The 20,440-nt window shown below is 38.2% G+C and overlaps 1 protein-coding gene across 1 annotated transcript in view; it reads left to right on the plus strand.

The window, feature by feature from the left end:
• The first annotated feature begins 281 nt into the window (after positions 1 to 281).
• The window catches only part of PDGFC (platelet derived growth factor C), a 254,493-nt gene continuing 234,334 nt past the window's right edge, over positions 282 to 20,440 (plus strand). The window contains exon 1 of the mRNA XM_039360889.1: positions 282 to 1,262. Within this exon, the coding sequence (XP_039216823.1) occupies positions 1,145 to 1,262 (118 nt within the window). The 5' untranslated portion in view covers positions 282 to 1,144. The remainder of the gene's footprint in view (positions 1,263 to 20,440) is intronic.

Below are 20,440 nucleotides of genomic sequence, written 5' to 3' on the forward strand. Positions count from 1 at the left end.
TTAGGTGTCGGCAACCTCCTGTTGTCGCTTGAAGAGGGGAGGAGGGACACGGGCGGGAGAGATTCATTCTTTCTCACCCGACCTAGAGACTCAGTGCACAGCAAGAGGAGGGAAGTTATGTCGGACCGTCGACTCTGAATGAAGAATTTTAGGGGGGGAGTTGAAAGCGAGACAGACTTAGGGCTGTATTAAGACCATAGATGGCTGCGTAAGGAGAGTGGAAGGGAGGCGAATTGGGGGTGGAGCAGAAAACACGCGGGGGGGAGGGGGGCGTTAGGAAATAAGCACTAAGGTATATGGTGCCTTGCAAGGGATTCCCGAGTGTTCCTTAATTCTTTTTCCTCTCTGCGCGAGAAAAACTTTTGCAGCGTAAATCTGAAACCAGGTGTTCCTGTGAGGTGGCGCAGGAGGTCCTTGGGAGAGGCGAAGACAAGCTTGGCGTTTCCCCATCCCCTTCTTTACCTCCTTCCTCGGCCTGCCTGCTTACGGCTCCGTGGTTTTTCTTTGCCTAGCCAAGCTTTCTTCCATCCGCCCCGTTTCCAGGAGCGGGAGCGCCGAGGAGGTATGGCAGAAACACGTGAAGGCGAGAAGTAAAAAACAAAACAAACGCGGAGTTCCAGCCAGTAGAGGCTTGGCAGCCCGGCTGCCGAAGAACAGGGGAGCGCAAAGCAGAGGAGAAGAAGGTGGCGGTTTCCTCCCGAAGGGGGCTCCTTTTCTCCACCCCTTCCCCTGGGTTCGTGGGGGAGTCTCTCGTCTCCTGACAGGTGCTCCTTTGAGCCCGCCGCGAGCTCTCTCGCCCCTTTTGCTTCTCTCTCCCCCCCCCCCCGCTTTCGTGAGGATTGTGGCGCCCTTGGGAAGCTGATCATGCTTTGAACCTTAGGAGAGGAGGAGGGAGAAAACCCTGGAGACAGACGAAAGAAAGACTGTAGCCGAGGAAAAAGTTTTGGATGGGATTATGTGGAAACTACCCTGCTCTTCTCCGCTGCCCAAGCAGGCTCGCTGCTGCTGCTGGTTTCTCACCAGCGGTGCAATCTTTGCGGGCTGGTGGAGGTGGTGAAAACGACGACGCGGGGAGTACTTGAGCTGCCTGCAAGGACTTGGCGCGTGTGTTGTGCGTTAGAGAGTTTTCACCCCAGCCTACCAAATGTTCCTCTTCGGGATCTTCTCGCTGACACTTGTTCTGGTCAGCCAAAGACCGGGAGTCCACGCCGAATCAAATCTAAGCAGCAAGTTCCAATTCTCCAGTGCTAAAGAGCAAAACGGTAAGGCGTCTTTCTGCATGGGTTTGTGTGTTTTGTGCTATCTCAAAGGTACACAAAAGAGTCTGAGCAATCCGTGCTGGGGAAGGAGGAGTCGCTGAGACAGGAAGGATTTTCCTTCTCTTCTGCTTTTACAGAGCCTCAGGGGTTGGGCTGTTTGGTGGAGCTTCTTGGGTGATTTTTAAAAGTGCGTCTGGGCTTTCAGCCTGCGAAAGCCCAGTCTGTGTCAGCCCCGGGCGGGCAGTTCTGTAAAGATCTCCGTTGAAACGCGCAACCTGGGAGGGATAAAATCGTTCCTTTCACCAGAGTGAGCCTTAAAGATTGAAGCTAAAATGAATGGGACTTGGCAGGTCCGGCTTCACGTTGTGTTTTGTTACTCCAGGAAACTTGTCAGTCTCGTAAACTGAAACAGGATAAGCTAAAAGGGCACCAATTAAGAAGCCAGAAATAGGAATAAATTAGGTCTCTTTCTTTCTTTCCCCCCTTCCCTCATTCTGAGTTTTTACATGTGGGGGGTTATGTTGTGTCTGATCTAATCACCCATTTTGTCGCCTCCATAAGTTTGGTCTGTGCAGTGTAGGCTAATGGAGGATGACTTCTGTTTTCAACATGCTGGAAACAAGCTGATATGCATAGGAACTGTGAATCACTTCAAAAAAGATTTCAAGTGTACCTGAAATGTTTAGAAAACTCTCAAATTAGGCTCCCTTGGGTTGGGCTGGGCAGTTTTGGAGAAAGACTCCTTTCATGCAGAGGGCAGCGTTTGGGTGTGTAATTTGCTTAGCCTCTGAATGCCATATGATTTATATTATTTAGATTTTTAAAAAGACTTTTCTCTTTGATCTTCTATTACAAAGTCATTTAAAGGAACACTTTGCAAACAGAAATATTATATGCCACATGAAAACACATCATGAATAAGCCTAATTTAGGCTATTGAACACCCCATTTTCCAGTGGTGGATGCTAATGTAAGGGGAAAAATGTTTTAGTAGTTTCCTTCTGAGCCAGAAAGATATGATTTCATCTCTGCACAAACTAGCCAAACAGGCAAAAATAAATAAATCTTAAAATTACAGTAGGAAAAAATGAACACAGTACTGAATGAAGGTCTGCTTTGAACACATTAGCACATTACAGCCCTGTATTTTCTGGAAAAAAATACATCTTCCTTAATATATAGTAAATATTTTCTGGCAGAGAAAGAGAAATAGACTGCTCCTCTTGATGGAAGTTTCTGCAACTGAATGCAATAAAAGAGTTTCATATTATTAGCAGATGGCACCTGCAGGAATCAAGAGACTATTGGTCAAAAACCAGTTCAGTCCTTAGGTAGGGTACTGCAGAAGTTTGGGGAAGCATATGAAAAGAATCAGGAACTGACATCTATATCTATTGAAAATTGACCACATATAATATCTGTCCTTAATCAGAGGAAGGTACCTATCTTCTGCTCTTCTTTCATCTGTTAAATTTGATAGAGGGAGCTAGTTTGTTTTTGGGGAATGAAGATTAGAGTTTCATCATATATCTGTTATAAATAATTACTGGAATACATGCCTGAAAATCCAGTTCTACTAATTGAAGTTGGTGCAATTCTTGGACTGAATTCTCATTGTCACCTGTATTTTACCCTTGCTTTCACATTTTATACAAAACAGGGACTATTGTTGGTTTAATTTGAAATCTGTAATTCCATAAGGAATCTACAAAATTTTTTTGCATGTGGTTACTTACAGTATGCTGTTGTGTCACATACAAGTGCCTAATCAGGATGCAGGAATGATAAAACTATTTAAAGAACTATTGTGGGCTAAATGTATTAGCAAATATATTAGGCGAGATGTAAACAAGCATTAAGTCATAATGTGGTTTTGCTCTTCATGAAACAGCCACTGTGTGATTTGTAAATTGTGAATAGTGATTTAGTGTTTTGTGTGAACCAGTTATATGAATTTTGTGCAGTACTGCTAATCTACAGTTAATTTATCTATAATTTACTAAATCTGATTGCACTTCACATTATAGTATAAATTAACCTCACTGATTTGCTTTACACAATGGATTAAGCCACAGATCACTCAATTACTTTTTAATTCATCCAGTTTTAACAAACTGCCAGTCATTAGAATGGTATTGCTCTGGGTATAGTGATTTTCAGTTGATAGGAATTTAAATTTGTTCATGTACAAATTCTGCTTGTATAATTAAATATGGGAATGCAATTATTTTACCAGAGGCTTGGCAGGATTTTCTTAAAGTTTAAGGTAAATAATAAAAAACAACAATCCCATTTTATAATTATACTGCTTGTCAGTCAGGTTGTGTACCTGCATTGCGTATTACTTTTATTATGGTTCTTTTTTTCTTCACTAGTGATGTGCAGTGCTACAATCCAAGCACAAAATGTGCTTTGAAGAGGTGTGGACACAGTATATCCATTAGCATTTTCTTAAAAAAGAATCCATCTTTTCATGGTCACATATGGTATCAATGGACTCTCATAAAAATATGTACGGTACTGTGTAGGATAATGAGGTGCTGAAAGTGTAAATGTCCAGTCTGAAGTATCTTGGTGCAATCTGCTGATGCTTCCTTAATCCCAGATATAGTATGGGATATGGGAACACAGGCTACTATGTGACAGGTGTGGTATGCATGCTCATAACCCTTCAAAGCCCTTTTTATGCTTTATATCTGAAGTGCTGCACATCCCTATTTGTCACATAGGCACATATTTTGATCTAAAATTGAAATAAAAATTATGTATTGAATATGAGATACATAAGAGATACTGTGGTTAGATGATTAAGATGGTGGACTAAGAGCTAGAAGGCCCAGTTTCTAAATCCACTCTCAGCCATGCAAGCTTATGGGGCTGTTTGAGTGCTCCATACACTGCCTTAAATTCCTGAATGAAAAGTGGGATATAAAATAAATATGTATGGAATTTCATTCATCCTGGCTGAGCTAGTTTTAACCTGCTATAATTAGAATGATGTTTTTGCTCTGCTGCATACAGTATTAACCATTTTTGTGTGTGTGAATCAGCAACAGGATAAACAGCATGCAATTGCCAGTAAAAAGATGCTCTGTGGGGAACACATTTATGTATATAGTTATATAGTAGTAGTAATGTCAGATTTGCTTATGTATTTGTTTACGGTCCTCTAGTTCAGTTATTGCCTTATTTACTTGGAAGCACACTCTGCTGAGATTGTGGCATTTTTTTCTGGAGAAAGTATGCCCAGAATGAAAGCTATAGAGCCAGATCTTAACTATAGGACTCCAGGCCCCACTGATTAAAAATGTCACCTAATGGGTTCCAGAAAACAGGCCTTTCCTGTCATGGCTCCTGTCCTCTAGAACAGCTTTCCTTCCAAAATTTGTGCAATCTCCACCCTGGCTTGTTTAAGCAAGTCTTTAAAACTTGCTTCTATTTACTGGCCCTTAAGGAATGGAGCATAAATCCCTTGGGTAAGATGATTTTGTGGTGCTGCTTAAAATAGTATTTCCAACTTGTTGTCCTCCAGAAATCTATTACCTTGGAATTCTTGCAGTTGTAATTTAAGACATTTTGCAAGCTAGCCAAATGCACTGCAAGCTACAGTGTTGCTGGGTTAAAACAGAAGCATTGAACTTGAAGTTAAGAATATCAGAAGTATTCTGTTTTATAAAGATACTGAAAGGATAGTTAGCTTGAGAAAGTCCACATTTAAAACTTGTTAGAGAATTTAAATTTCTCTATTGGTGAAAAATAAATCAGAAGCTCTCACAGTTGACTGCATTTAGCTGATTCAAAATAATTTTATATTTATATAAAAATATTTACAATACCATTCTTCTTTACAGCAACATAGCTTAATGAAGATTTCTTACAGAGATAGACCAGAGACAGACATGAGACTGGAAATCCAGCTCCTAACTCAATACTCTTTTGCACAGACTCAGTAGCACTTTCTTCACATTGGCTGACTGAGTTACCACATGACTCTTCTTGTTTGTGAATATTCCAACACTCTTCCCTTCATGACAGGAAGAGACATCAGATCTATTGACTTAATACATTTTTTTTATAGTGAAAAACCTTGTGCCACTAACCTGGCCTTATACTGTATATCAGTGGTTCTCAACCTTTCTAATGCCGTGACCCCATAATACAGTTCCCCATGTTGTGGTGACCCCCAAGTGGGCGTGGCCACCAATAAGAGGGAGTAGGACAGCTAGGGAAAAGGGAAAAAATGGCAGACAGCGTGGTTTGGCGACCCCCGTGAAATGGTCGTTCGACCCCAAATGGGGTCCCGACCACAGGTTGAGAACCACTGCTGTATATCATTATTTGGCAATACCTTTTTCTTATATACCCATTTACAACCTACAGCTTTGGTTCCCTGTGGCAAAGTCACTGATTTAAATACTTCATGGTCTCCTATGGATTTCATCTCTTTATCCATGGCCTCCTTCCATTTTTCTTGTTCAGCTTTTGGTAATGCCAATACCTCTTTATAACTTCTTGGCTCATACCACATATTGCAAACCTTTACCTTGCTAGCAGAATACTTGTCAGGCGGAATTCCTTTGTTACATCGCTCTGACCTACATGGTATTAACTGCTCCTGTGTCTCAAGTCTTTCTGGCTTCACGTCTTGTTCAGCCTCTCCTCCCTGAACATGGACATCTTCAATCATCATTTTTTTATCATTAGATGAGTTATTGTCACTAAACAGATCACCGTCATTAAGTGAGACATACCCAGAATTTGCATTAATTCTGTCCCAATTTTGTTCTGCAAAATTAGCAGACCTTGAAATTATAATTCTTTTACTTCCATCACTAAAGCGATATCCTTTTGACCCTGGCTCATAGCCCACAAACCTGAGCTTTCTTGCCTTTTGCTGTCCCTTTCTTCTGATTGCTTTCGGAATATGTACCCATGCAGTACTTCCAAAAATTCTCAAATGTGCCAGTGATGGCTTTCTCCCATATAGAATGGCATATGGAGTATTATTAATGGAGGAACTCCACAGCCTGTTAACTATATAATTGGCAGTCAATATGGCTTCTCCCCAATATGACCTGCTCAAACCAGAATCCTCCAATAATGAATCTTTCATTGTTTGCAAAACACCATTCCTTCTTTCAGCTACACCATTCTCTGCTGCTGTGTAAGGATTTGTACATCTGTGTCTTATCCCCAACTGCCCCAACCATTGTTGGAATTTAGTTGACATAAATTCAGTACCTCTGTCAGTTTGCAACTGACACACTTGTTGTCTGTACAAAACTTACCCACAGTTTGACTTGTTGTAGCACCTCTGTCTTTGCTCTAAGCAAATAGCAAAATGAATACCTGCTATAATCATCAACAATTACCAGTGCATATTTTGCTCCTCCCAAACTGGCTTGCATAGGTCCCACCAGATCTGCATGGACCAGCTCTAGAACTCTTTTTGTTTGTCTTGTGCTATATTTACTAACTGGGAATGCCTTTGACTTTGATGCTTTGCATACTGCACAGTCCAAATATGTTTTGCATCCCTTCAAATTTAGCCCTTCTGCAAAATCTTGCATTTGCTGCAAAACTTTAAAGCTTGCATGGCCAAATCTTCTATGCAGAAGATGAACACATGAATCACGCTCTGCAACATTCTTAAATATATGGGAACATTGAACCTTTTGTCCCTGCAATACATATAGATTACCTTCCTTTATGCCTTCTGCACAAATATTCCCATTCCTTTTGATGAGACATTTCCCATTTACAAAAATGACCTCAAAACCTTGTTTGTCTAAATTAGACACACTTAACAAATTATGTTCCATCTCAGGTACACAAAGCACATTGGTAAACTTTGATTCCAAATATGGAATTTTTACATCACCTTTTCCAATGACTTTTGCTTTCTGGCCATTTGCCAAAGCCACAGCTTCTTGTGCTACTGGAACAAACCTGCAAAATAATTCAGAGTCATTAACAATTGTTTGACTTGCCCCACTATCAATTAGCCACTTGTCTCTGTTGTTGCTATAGCAAACTTTTGCAACACCAAAATGTTCCTTTTGCAAAGCAGTCCTTTTTGCATGCACAAATGTCCTTTGCTGCAAACAGTTCCTTTGCAAATGTGTGCTGGCTCCACAAATGTAGCAATTCTTTACTTGTAAAGCTCTTTGCTTGCAAAGTCTCTCTTTTGTTGCAATTTGGTCCAGGTCTGATCTGCTTGTTTCTTCTCCTCTGGAGACTTGCAGTCTGGACTCCCTCCTCAGGAATTTCTCCTCCTCGTGGCTACTTCTAAAATGGCGTTTTTCCTCTTTAAGCAAACATGCCTTTAAAGCCTCAAAATTTAAGTCTTGCTCTTCTTTGCATTCAAGTATTGCAGAAATTGTGTCCCAGGTTTTATCTAAACTGTTCAACACCAATAAAACCTTTTGGGACTCAGAGAATTTAATCCCATGTTGTTCTAAGTCCAAAAATAAACTTTGCATTTTATTTAAATGCTTTTCCACAGATTCACCTGGTTGTAAACAGGCCCTGTAAAGTTTTCTTGACAATTGCACTATATTGCATGCAGAAACATTCACATGCACAGCTCTCAATTTCAACCAAATTTCCTTTGCAGTCTTTAAATTTGCAACATTTAGAAATTATTCATCATCTAAATTCAAGATGAGAAAAGCCATTGCTCTATCATGATTTTTCTGATCAACTGCTGCAAACACTTGTGGTGGATTTTCAACAATATACCACAGCTCTTTCGCTTTCAGCAAACATTCCATTTTTGCAGCCCACACAATGTAATTCTTCTGGCCCAAACGAGGCACAGAGTTTTCCTCAAATTCCATTGCAGCCATTCTGCTAATTCTGCCTTGTTCTTATACTTTCTAAACACAGGCAATTTCTTCCAGCTTTAAATTACAATGCAGTCCTTAGTAAGCTCTGGGCCCATAACCTGTGAGAGAATTTAAATTTCTCTATTGGTGAAAAATAAATCAGAAGCTCTCACAGTTGACTGCATTTAGCTGATTCAAAATAACTTTATATTTATATAAAAATATTTACAATGCCATTCTTCTTTACAACAACATAGCTTAATGAAGATTTCTTACAGAGACAGACCAGAGACAGACATGAGACTGGAAATCCAGCTCCTAACTCAATACTCTTTTCACAGACTCAGTAGCACTTTCTTCACATTGGCTGACTGAGTTACCACATGACTCTTCCTGTTCATGAATATTCCAACAAAACTGTTGTTATTTACATCATAATGGATTAATTCCTTGTTTTGCATAATATTAACATATAAGACTCAGTTTTGCAGGCAATAGTGTGGTTAAACCTCATTGAAGTTTTAGGGATTTAAAAATCCTAACTGTATAAAAATGTAATGATAATTTAATAATCCTGAAATGGCAAAAAGAAGATAGAGTAAAAACCAAGATTTATTTTGGGATACAATCAATTAGTCAAGTTGAACTAGATTAAATATGTTAAAAGTCCTTAGGAAAAAGGACAAAGGCAACATATAGATTTTTATGCAATAAACATATAGCAAGCATGTTTATTAACATTTGCTACTAACAGAGGCTCATCATCTTTTCCAGAGGCTTATTATCTTTTCCATGCTCTTGGAAAAATATAACCCTAGATGATAATGATGATGATGATGTTATCCATTCAGTCGAGTCTGACTCTTGCCGATTCTGTGGGCCAGGTCTCCCCACATGTTGCACTATTTCTTAGAGTTTTTCTGTGCTCTGGCTGGTGTCAGCTTTGGTGTCCAGCCACTCTGTTTTTTGATGACCTGGTTTCCTTTTACTGCTAACTCTTCCAAACGTATTGCTTTCTCCAGTGAATTACTCCACACGATATGGCCAAAGTTTCGTGATTTTGCCTTCTAGTGACATGTCTGGTATTGTGTGTTTCAGAACTGGCTTGTTAGTAGCCTTTGTAGTTATCTTTCCTGTCCAAGGAATAACTCAAGTATTTGTAACTGTGTAGATAATAGTTGGAGGAGTAATGGGAGAACAAATAAAAGGAAGTGTTTACAAAGTATCTGTTATTCTAAATCCTGTTTGTGAATTGAAATAGGCAAGTTTTTTTGCAAAGGAATATATGGGCACTAAATTTTCTTGCAAACTTGGGTGAGAAACAGATTTTACTGGCAAGTCTGGAAAAATATAATCACAGAAATTCTGATATGTTAAGAGAAAGTTATTAATGTAAATAATATATTAGGATCTGAGGAAGACTGGTCATAAACAAAGACACCCAATAGTATCTGAATACTATGTGTCTGTATTAGATCTGGTCACTTTCTTGTTCATATTAGAATTCAACTTTTGGTAATGATTCTTAAAAAAAATGCTAGAACTTTGATTTCTGAGACTGATGGATCTGCAGAAGCCATTTCCAATAGCATTACTTTATTCTGAGTAATAAAAAGTACTACTTTTTTACTGTTATGATTATAGCTTCTGTTCTTGGAATCATTTTCATTTTAAGAATTTCTAAAAGCCCGTATTAAATTTATCATACTGAGTCAAAGGTTTTCTGGCAAATCTTTTTTTTTTCCTCATAGTTTTTTTTATTGTCTGTAAGCTTAGCATTGCATAACAGGGCATACTTTAGCTTAGCATATCTATATATCAGATGATTGTGATTTATAAAAGTTGGCTTAAACTTTACTGTGTTACGTGGATCCATCCCATAAATAATGGGATGGAATGAAATAGATGTCTTTAGTCTAAATATGATAACAGATTATCTCCCTCTTCATTTCAATTCAGTTCCCTGCCCTCATTCAGGGGTTTTTAGCCTTTAAAGATAAAAAGGATACATCCAATTATAATTATATCTAATTGCAACAGTAAAAGCAATTCTGGCAATATTAAACAAAAAGTATATTACTTCCATTTTCAGTAGTCTGTTTCTGTCCTGTACAAAAATTACAAACAGAAAATCAAATGGCCTCTGATATGAAACTGAAAAGGTATGTTGACGATATTCAGTTTAAATATACTAATGGATACATCTAGCCAGAATGGCTGTATCTTTAGAGTTGAATAAGATATATTGCTAGAACAGTCTATGAATATAAATAAAACATATGTTATTATGCTCCATTTAATGACAACTTTTATTCCTCCAGAGGGAGCGTGAGATTCATGGTAACTATTCTAGCATAAAAAACATTAGTGTTGGAAGTCTGAATTTAATTTCAGAGCAGAGAAAGATGAAGTCTATACAAGCATTTTGTAAGTATCATATCAATGCATATTTCAGGAAATGTAATGCAGCAAAAATGTTAGGAATGTGGCTGTTGAAAGTTGAATGTCAACTGAGAACATTTTAAGCACTGTAAATGTATATCTTGCCAGCAAATTCAGTGACTCATAGTGGGTGGCAAACTTTTCTGTATTCCTAAAGATAAGTAAACGGTACTTTGAATTATATTGTATGAAAAAAGGGAATTGATGATACATAATTAGGTTTTTTAATTCTGAGTTTTCTGTCCTCAGTATTTTTTGTTGTTACATCTCTATGAGATCAGCAGGCCAGCTACTTTCATTTGGTTCAAACTGAGGGCTATGCTTAGTAATCCAGTGAAAATGTTAATATTTAAGTAAAATTATATCAGATTTCCTTGTGTATCAGATTTATGACTATACATATTGGTCACATGAGAAAAGGTAGAATTCAGGCTTCTCAATGAATTAACTGAGAAATTCATATCAGGATTTCTATACAAATAGTCCTTGGTTAACAATCACATGATGTGCTTTATGACTGCACTGATTAGTGATGAAATTCCAGTCCAAATTATCATTGTTAAGCAAGGACTACCTGTAATATAAGTAGTCATTGCTTAGTGACCACTTGTTCAATGATCAAAGTTATGGCAACACTGAAGAAGGAGACCTACAGCCGGTCCGCAAAGTTGCATCTATCACAGCATCCCCAAATTATATGATTTTGATAGATGCGTTTAGTAACCAGTGCACATTTATGACGATTGTAGCATCCTGTGGTCATGTGACTGCCATTTGTGACCTTCACAGCCAGAGAAGCTGGCAAGAAGTCTTGCCTCACAGTCATGTGACAATACACTTAATGACCATGTGAATTCACGTAATGATTATAGCAGAATTGATTTTGTAAGTCACCATGATCACATGCTGTTCACATTATGACTGCATTGCTTAATCATGGAGTTGCTGATCCCAACTGTAATTGGTAAGTGAGAACTGCCTCTATTGCTTTTGTAGGGAATACACTCCAATTATAGATAAAGTATTATGTAAAAGATGTATTACATTCATTTATTTATTTATGAGACTTATATACCGCTTTAAGTGCAAGCACTCTCTAAGCGGTGTACACCAGTAAGCAATGTGTATATGTGTGTGTGTGTGTGTATATATATATATATATATATATATATATATATATATATATATATTACATTGCCCCCAACAATCTGGGTCCTCATTTTACCTACCCTGGAAGGATGGAAGGCTGAGTCAACCTTGAGCCGGTGAGATTTGAACCGCTGACCTGCTGAACACAGTCAGCTAAAGTGGCCTGCAGTACTGCACTCTAACTGCTGCGCCACCTCGGCTCTTTTTATTTTTATTTTATTTTATTATACTATTATACCGGAACACAGGTATTTGCCACAGCAATGATCTAGTTAGTTCAAATGTGTAAAGTGAAAATGTAAATGTGTAAATATGTCAGTAATTGTCCAGACAGAAGACTTTATCATTACTTGGAAATGTCAAGAATTAAATGTGATTTTTATATGTAAAATATGTGCTTTGCTGTTAAGCTGTGATAATTCTGCTGTTCAGAAGCAGACTGATTCACATTTGATGTTTTGTTGTATGAATGCCGTTTAGGTAGTCCTCAGCTTATAATCACAATTGGGACCAGAATTCTGTGCCTAAGCAAGACTGTTGCTAAGTCTTGCCCAATTTTATGATGTTTTTTGCATTGATTGGTAATCAAATCGCTGCAGTTGTGAAGTGAATCATGCGGTCATTAAGCGAATCTGACTTCCTCTATTGACTTTGTTTATCAGATGCCAGCAGGGAAAGTTGCAGATGATAATCTCATGAGCCCAGGACACTGCAACCATTGTAAATACATGCTGGTTGCCAAGGAACCAAATTTTGACCATGGGATCATGGGGATGCTGTGATAGTCATAAGTGTGAGGACTGGTTGTAAGTTCTTTTCCAGGTCTGTATTAACTTTGAACAGTTCCTAAACAAATGGTTGTAAGGATTATCTGTATTGTTAAAATACAGATAATAGGGAGAACCAGAGATCTCTTCAAGAAAATTGGATTTTATGCACTTCTCTTTGTCATGGTTGCGAGGCCCAGGAGAGCAGTAGAGCTGCATTCGGTCATGGTCACCCATTGACTATGTGCTCTGCAGCCAAAGATGGAGAAGCTCTATACAGTCAGTAAAAACAAGACCAGGAGCTGACTGTGGCTCAGATCATGAGCTTCTCGTTGCAAAATTTAGGCTTAAATTGAAGAAAGTAGGGAAAAACACTAGGCCACTCAGGTATGAACTAAATTATATCCCTGATGAATATACAGCAGAGGTGACAAATAGATTTAAGGAATTAGATCTGATAGACAGAGTGCCTGAAGAACTATGGACGGAGGTTCGCAATATTGTACAAGAGGTAGCAACTAAAACCATCCCAAAGAAAAAGAAATGCAAGAAAGCAAAATGGCTGTCTGAGGAAGCTTTGCAAATAGCTGAGGAAAGAAGGGAAGCAAAAGGCAAGGGAGAAAGAGAAAGATACACCCAACTGAATGCAGAATTCCAGAGAATAGCTAGAAGAGACAAGAATGCCCTCTTAAATGAACAGTGCAAAGAAATAGAAGAAAACAATAAATAGGGAGAACCAGAGATCTCTTCAAGAAAATTGGAGATATGAAGGAAACGTTTCATGCAAACATAGGCATGACCTAATAGAGGCAGAAGAGATTAAGAAGAGGTGGCAAAATTACACAGAAGAACTATACAAGAACGAGCTTAGCGTCCCTGATAACCACAATGGGGTGGTCACTGACCTCGAGCCAGACATCCTAGAATGTGAAATGAAATGGGCCTTAGAAAAACTGAGCAACAACAAAGCTAGTGGAGGTGATAGTATTCCAGCTGAGCTATTCAAAATCTTAAAAGACGATGCAGTAAAAGTGCTACACTCAATTTGCCAACAAATTTGGAAAACTCAACAGTGGCCACAGGATTGGGAAAAGTCAGTTTACATTCCAATTCCAAAGAAAGGCAATGGCAAAGAATGTTCAAACTATTGCACCATTGCACTCATTTCACATGCAAGTAAAGTTATGCTTAAAATCCTTCAAGCTAGACTTCAGCAGTATGTGGATCGAGAACTTCCAGAAGTACAGGCAGGATTTCGAAAAGGCAGAGGAACTAGAGATCAAATTGCCAACATATGCTGGATCATGGAGAAAACTAGGGAGTTCCAGAAAAACATCTACTTTTGCTTCATTGACTATGCTAAAGCCTTTGATTGTGTGGATCACAACAAATTGTGGCAAGTTCTTAAAGAGATGGGAGTACCAGACCATCTTATTTCTCTCTTAAGAAACCTATATGTGGTTCAAGAAGCAACAGTGAGAACTGGACACGGAATCACTGATTGGTTCAAAATTGGGAAAGGAGTCCGGCAAGGTTGTATTCTGTCACCCTGCCTATATATGCAGAGCACATCATGAGAAAGCAGGGCTAGATGAATCAAAAGTTGGAATTAAGATTTCCGGGAGAAATATCAACAACCTAAGATATGCAGATGATATCACTCCAATGGCAGAAAGTGAAGAGGAACTGAAAAGCCTTTTGATGCAGGGTGAAGAAGGAGAGTGCAAAAGTTGGCTTGAAACTCAACATCAAGAAAACCAAGATCATGGCATTCGTCCCTCTTAATTCCTAGCAAATAGATGGGGAAGAAATGGAGGTGGTGATACATTTTATCTTCCTGGACTCCAAGATCATCACAGGTGGGCACTGCAGCCAAGAAATTAAAAGACACTTGCTCATGGGGAGGAAAGCTATGGTAAATCTAGACAGCATACTAAAAAGCAGAAACATCACCCTGCCAACAAAAGTACATATATTCAAGGCCATGGTTTTCCCAGTTGCAATGTATGGCTGCGAAAGTTGGACCATAAGAAAGGCTGAGTGCAAAAGAATTGAGGCCTTTGAACTATGGTGCTGGAGAAGACTCCTGCAAGTCCCCTGGATTGCAAAGCGATCAAACCAGTCAGTCCTAGAGGAGATCAACCCTGACTGCTCTTTAAAAGGCCAGATCCTGAAGTTAAAACTCAAGTACTTTGGCCACCTAATGAGAAGGAAGGACTCACTGGAGAAGAGCCTAATGCTGGGAAAGATTGAGAGCAATAGAAGAAGGGGACGACAGAGAATGAGGTGGCTGGATGGAGTCACTGAAGCAGTAGGCGTGAACTTAAATGGACTCCAGAAAATAATAGAGGACAGGAAGGCTTGGAGGAACGTTGTCCATGGGGTCACGATGGGTCGGACACAACTTCGCAACTAACAACAACAACACCCATTTAGCACCACCCAGGAAATGTGTAGCTGAAGGAAAGCTACGGATGCATCAGCTTTTGCTCCCAAAGTTACATGCCAATTGCTCTTCTCTGTGTCACCTACAAACCTTTAGAGAAACTTGTGTTACAGAATAGCCCTAGCAGAAAAATTTGTAATCCAAGTAGAACAAGCTGGATTTTGCCCCGAACATGATTGTAGCAATCAAGTCCTTGCATTAACTTCCTACCTAGAGAATGGATTTCAAAGGAAAATGAAAAAATGTTTCTCTTTTTCTTGATCTCTTGGCATCCTATGATACTATCTGGAGAGTAGGTCTTCTCTTCAAACCAATTAAGGTGTCGTAATAGCATTGCCTTCATTGACAGCATGTTGAGTAACAGGTTATTTCAAGTTTTGACAGAATTCAATAGAAGCAGATATCATAAGTTGAATAATGGACTACCACAAGGATCAATGATCTCCTGCTCTTTTTAACTTGTACATCCACGACCTGCCTGAAACTTCTTCTCGGAAATTTATCTATGCTGATGATATCAATCTCACAGCCCTAAGAACCAACTTCAGTGTCTCTCAAGATCTCCAGAAGCTGGATGACTGCATTCAAAAATGATGTCTCCAACCAAACCTAACAAAAACAGAAATAGCTACAATCCATCTCAGCAATAGGTATGCAAATTACCAATGAGGTTCCAGAACCGTATTTTATAATGTAGTGGGGGTAACACTGGAGAGATCATTTATCTTCTAACAATACCTGAAAAAAACAGCTGCAAAATTGAAAAGCCACAACAATTTATTGAACAGACTCACTAGAACATCCTGGGGTACTGATGACAACACCTTACAAAGGTGGCTTTGGTTTATTCCACAGCTGAATATTGTGCCAGTGTATAGTTTTACAGTGCCCATACGCAAATGGCTGATGTCCAACAATGCATATCATTTCTGACACACTGCATCACACTCTTAGGCACTGGTTACCAGTACTTAGAAATATCATACTGTCTCACATTAGAAAAAAACAAGCTCTCATTCTGTTATGGTCAAGGATGCTGAACAACAAAGCCCTCCCTGTTCACCAGGTCAATGCACAGCCCGTCACCAGATTGAAATCCCGTAGGCCAGCAAGGAATGGCCTAAGATATCTTCTTGTGGCCTGACCAAACCACTGATTTTGACCTGCCTCACTTTAGTCGAAATTGAACAGAATTAGGTATGATACTGGAAGTGCCTCTGCTCTGTATCAGTGGGGATGTGATTGTGGTGCTGATATGTAAACTATTAAATATATTGTACAAGATTGCCCACAACGTGTGTTTTCTGGTTCCCTAGAATATCTGCATGAAGACTGTGTGCATATGTTTACTTGTCTTCTGTCATGTTCATATGCTAAATAATAATAAAGTGCATGTTCATTGCTTTTGTATAGATTTTTACAAAACAAATGCATTAAAAACCCTGCTCATATTGTATAGTAATAATAGTGGTTATTCTGCCCAAACGATGTTTTATTTACCTATGCAGCTGAAGAATTTTTAGAGGAGATATTTAAGCAAGCTTGAAAACTAGCATGCTACTATACTAATACATTATGAATGCATTATGAAAAACATTAGTCCACTTGTGTATAGGTATTGTACACATATACAATGAGTACAAAGGTCACGGGGATGACAGGTGGTAGTAGCAAAAGCTGATGTCCAAAGACTGCTTGCAGATCCTGAAAACTCTTTTTGCAGCAAGTAGAGCTCTCCCCAAATGGCAACTTTTAATATTAAAAATATTAATATTAAAAAAATTACAAAATGTATTTATTTGCACTTTTAATTAAATTCAAATGTAAATTAAAATTTGTTTCTTTTCCTGACCACATTTATTTTTATGGCATATTGTTCAAAGTAGCCCTCAGACATGACTCTTGATATTAAAATGTTTCACTCTAGGTGTCAGATTCAGAAGGTAATGTGTATTTGGGATTTGTAATGAAGTGCATGATACTGTAAAAAAAATTAACGTGCCCCAGTAATGAAGCTCAAATATTGATGTGATATTTTTCCATGCCTTCTCTTTTTTGATTTATTCCAGGAATAGTTTCTCAGTACATTAGAATTGGATAGTTAAGATGAGCATTACACAAAAGTTGACTTGGCAGGCAAAAATGGGCTAGCATCATCCAATTTGGTTTTGTAAGATTGGTGGCCAGGCACCTTCTTCTGAATTTTCTGTTACAAATATTGCACAGGCTTCTTGGAATTTGTAATCTTGTACTGTGCTATGTGGTTGTATCATAATTACTTATTGTAATTTCATCCATCATTGGTCATAATCATTAACCATGATTAATGGTTAAGATAAGGTCTTCAGACTAATATTTGAGCAGAATAGAACAACAGTACATGTCCATTTATTTACACAATACTTGATTATTGAATTGATGAATTTATATAATTTATATAATTCATATTAATAAATAAGGAATTTCTTTTTCACTCTGTCCTTACAATTAATTTCATGTATTGTACCCTCTTCTCCACTCACATATTTATTAAAATTCTTTATATTAGTGTAGTTTACTCCATTAGCAGCATACCCTGGTTGGCTAGCTTGTTGGGGCCTGGCCCCTAAAATTGGGAAAGGAGGGGGCCCTGGTGGAGATTTCTGGGAAATGTAGTCGACAGAAGGGAGAGAAAAATCAGAGAGCTGGGGAGTAGGATTGAAGCAGCTAAAGAAAAAAAGGACTTGAGAGGGAATACAAAAAGAATGAAGCTACTGGGACTTCCAGTGGCGACGGCCGTGCCAATGGCGGCTTTTTTCAGCCGTCCGCCCTGGGATGTGTCAAAGCCATCTGAGACAGCGAGCAACAGCTGTCTCGCGGCTTGGAACCTCTCTCCCCGGGCGAAGGGGAGGAGGTGAGCTTTCCTCAGATAATGGTAGAGCTCCCCGAGACCCCAAAGCTTTTTTTTGATGGTCGGAGGGTGAGAGCTCCCACGGAGTCTGGGATGTCCTCCACATTCCAGGATGCCTTTGCCCTGATTTTATCCAGGGCAAAGCTAGATGCTGCTTCCACATCTGCGCTTAAAATGAATTTGTGAGTAAAATTTAAAGCAGACGGAGCTGACCAGGAGAGATTAAAATGGTGATTATTCTGAGACTTTAACTCTGGAAAGAATTTATCTTTTCCTTTTTTTTTCAATTAAGAGTGGTGAAAAATGGCGCTGAGATGTTGATTCTTTGAGTGAAAGGACAGGAACTTCTATTTGAAACAATGTAACAGATTTTGTATTTATATAAAATGCAAGAATTTACTTTTTTCTTTTAAGGGGGCTTTTGTCTTTTTTCCTCCCCCTTTTGGTATTTGTTGATTTTATAAGATTTTAGCAGATTTTTTAACAAGTAGTCTTAAAAATAAAATGGCTTCAAAGCATCTCGGAGCTTCTATTGTTTCTAAAGCCTCGATCTTCCCGGAAATGCAGACAGCTCAGCAAATTAAGTTTAAGTTACCACCACCTTTTCCATTGCTACCAGCATGTATACTTAAAGATTTACAGGATGCGTTGGGAAATAAGGCACGACAGATTAAACAAGAGATGGAGGAATTTCTTGAAAATAAAATTAGGGAACTGAGAGAGGACATTGCGTCTGTGTTTCAAAAGTTTGTTGGTCATATAGATCGACTGGATGATCGTATTGATGATGTGGAAAATTTTGAAAAATTGGAAGATCGAATTGATAAAGTAGAAAATAAGATGGAAATAATACAGGATGAAATTACTGTGTTACAATATAGAGACATGGAATTTGCTTTAAGAATAAGGGGAATGAAGGAAAACACGCAAGAAGATTTGAGAAAAGTTGTGGCAAAAGATATAGCTTTCATTTTGGGGGCTGAGCCTGAAGAAATACTGAGAGAGACGGAAAAAGTTTTTAGGGTTAATTCAAGGGTTGCGAGGCAGAGGAATTTGCCACGAGATGTAGTTATTTATTTTTCTAGGAGATCACTTCGTAATGAAATTTTACAGGCTTTTTATAAGCAGAGATTTCAAATTGCAACTCAAGATGTTATAATTTTAAAAGAAATACCTTCAAAAATTCTTAGAAAAAGAAAGGATTTTGCTTTTTTGGCTGATGAGCTCAAAAAATGACAGGCCCAGTTCAGATGGGAGATACCGGCTGGAATAGCGGTGAATTATGCGGGGATATATTAGAGACTTAATACAATTTCAAAGGCGAAAGATTTTTACACTTCTGTTTTGAAGGCGGGCTCTCCATCATCTTTGCGACCTGAGATAATAAAAGAAAAGTTGGAAGGACAGCGGTTGATGTAGGAGACATACAGGCTGAACTTCTGCAGCAGTCTCTTGTGACAGAAGATTTTTTAAACTTAAGAAACCAACAATGACTCGTGCAGCCTATAGACGTAAACTAAAAGAACAGCAGAAGGCGGATGTTGGAATAAAGAAAAGGAAATGATGAACTTTTGTAGTAGTTTTTTTTGAGATAGAAGATGTTTTAAAGGAATAGTGAATGATTTGTGTAATATGTAGATGTAAAGAAAAAGAACAATAAATGTTAGTTTAAGTGGTAGTTTGATTTAGTGTGTTTTAAAGGAATAGTGAATGATTTGTGTAGTATATAGATGTAAAGAAAAAGAATAACAGAAGGTGTCGATTTAGTGGAAAAGTTTAAATATTTGGGAGTATATATATTATAAATTTTTAATTTAAAGTGTATAAAAATAATTATGAGACATTATGGGTAAATGTGTAAAAGAATTTAAATCTTAATGATCTCTGTTGGTGAGAATTTTAGTGATTAAGATGAATGGTTTCTTGAAATTTCTTAAGTAGGAGGGTATTAATAGATTTACTTAGGGGTGGGAAAAAAAGCAAATAGCCAAGTTTATCGAATGTAAGTTTGTTGGTTGGGTTATATTGGAGGGAAAATTTTGTGTTTATTATGGATGAATGGTTGTTTAAAATAAATATACACCTCAGCATGGAGAAGATAAATTACATGTAGAGTAAATATGGGTTAGAGTTGATATGGGATTAAAAAGTATTATTTAGATTATGAATAATTTTTAGTTTTTAATTTGGAATTGCTTATATTGTTAAAGGTTTTTTTTTTTAAAAAAAATTGCTTAAATTTGTTTTGTATTCGAGTTAAAGCACATTATTGATTTTGTTATTTGTATAGCTGGATAAGATTATTTAGAATTTGCTTGTTTATTTGTAACCCTGTAACCAGCTCTGGGAAGTGAGGGGGGGGAAGGTGGGAGGGGGTTATTTTAGGGGGGATATTGTTAAAAACTTATATAAAACTTTTCAATTAAAAAAAAAAAAGAATGAAGCTACCATGTGGAAAAGAAGCTGCATTCCTTCGGAAAGAGATTGCCCCTCAAGGAAGAGAGAACATTTATGTCTTGGCCTAGAGACTATATTGTGGCTGCCACAAAATGAAGACTTCATAGGGCTCTGACTGGGCCTGCAGAGGACATGTTTATGAGGGCCATTTGATAAAAAAGCATAGTTTATGGGACATTTTTAGCTTGAGCCAGGTTGGGCTG

Source organism: Crotalus tigris, unplaced genomic scaffold (assembly GCF_016545835.1).
Source record: "Crotalus tigris isolate CLP2741 ecotype Arizona unplaced genomic scaffold, ASM1654583v1 scf7180000019175.708988, whole genome shotgun sequence".
Lineage (NCBI taxonomy): Eukaryota > Metazoa > Chordata > Lepidosauria > Squamata > Viperidae > Crotalus > Crotalus tigris.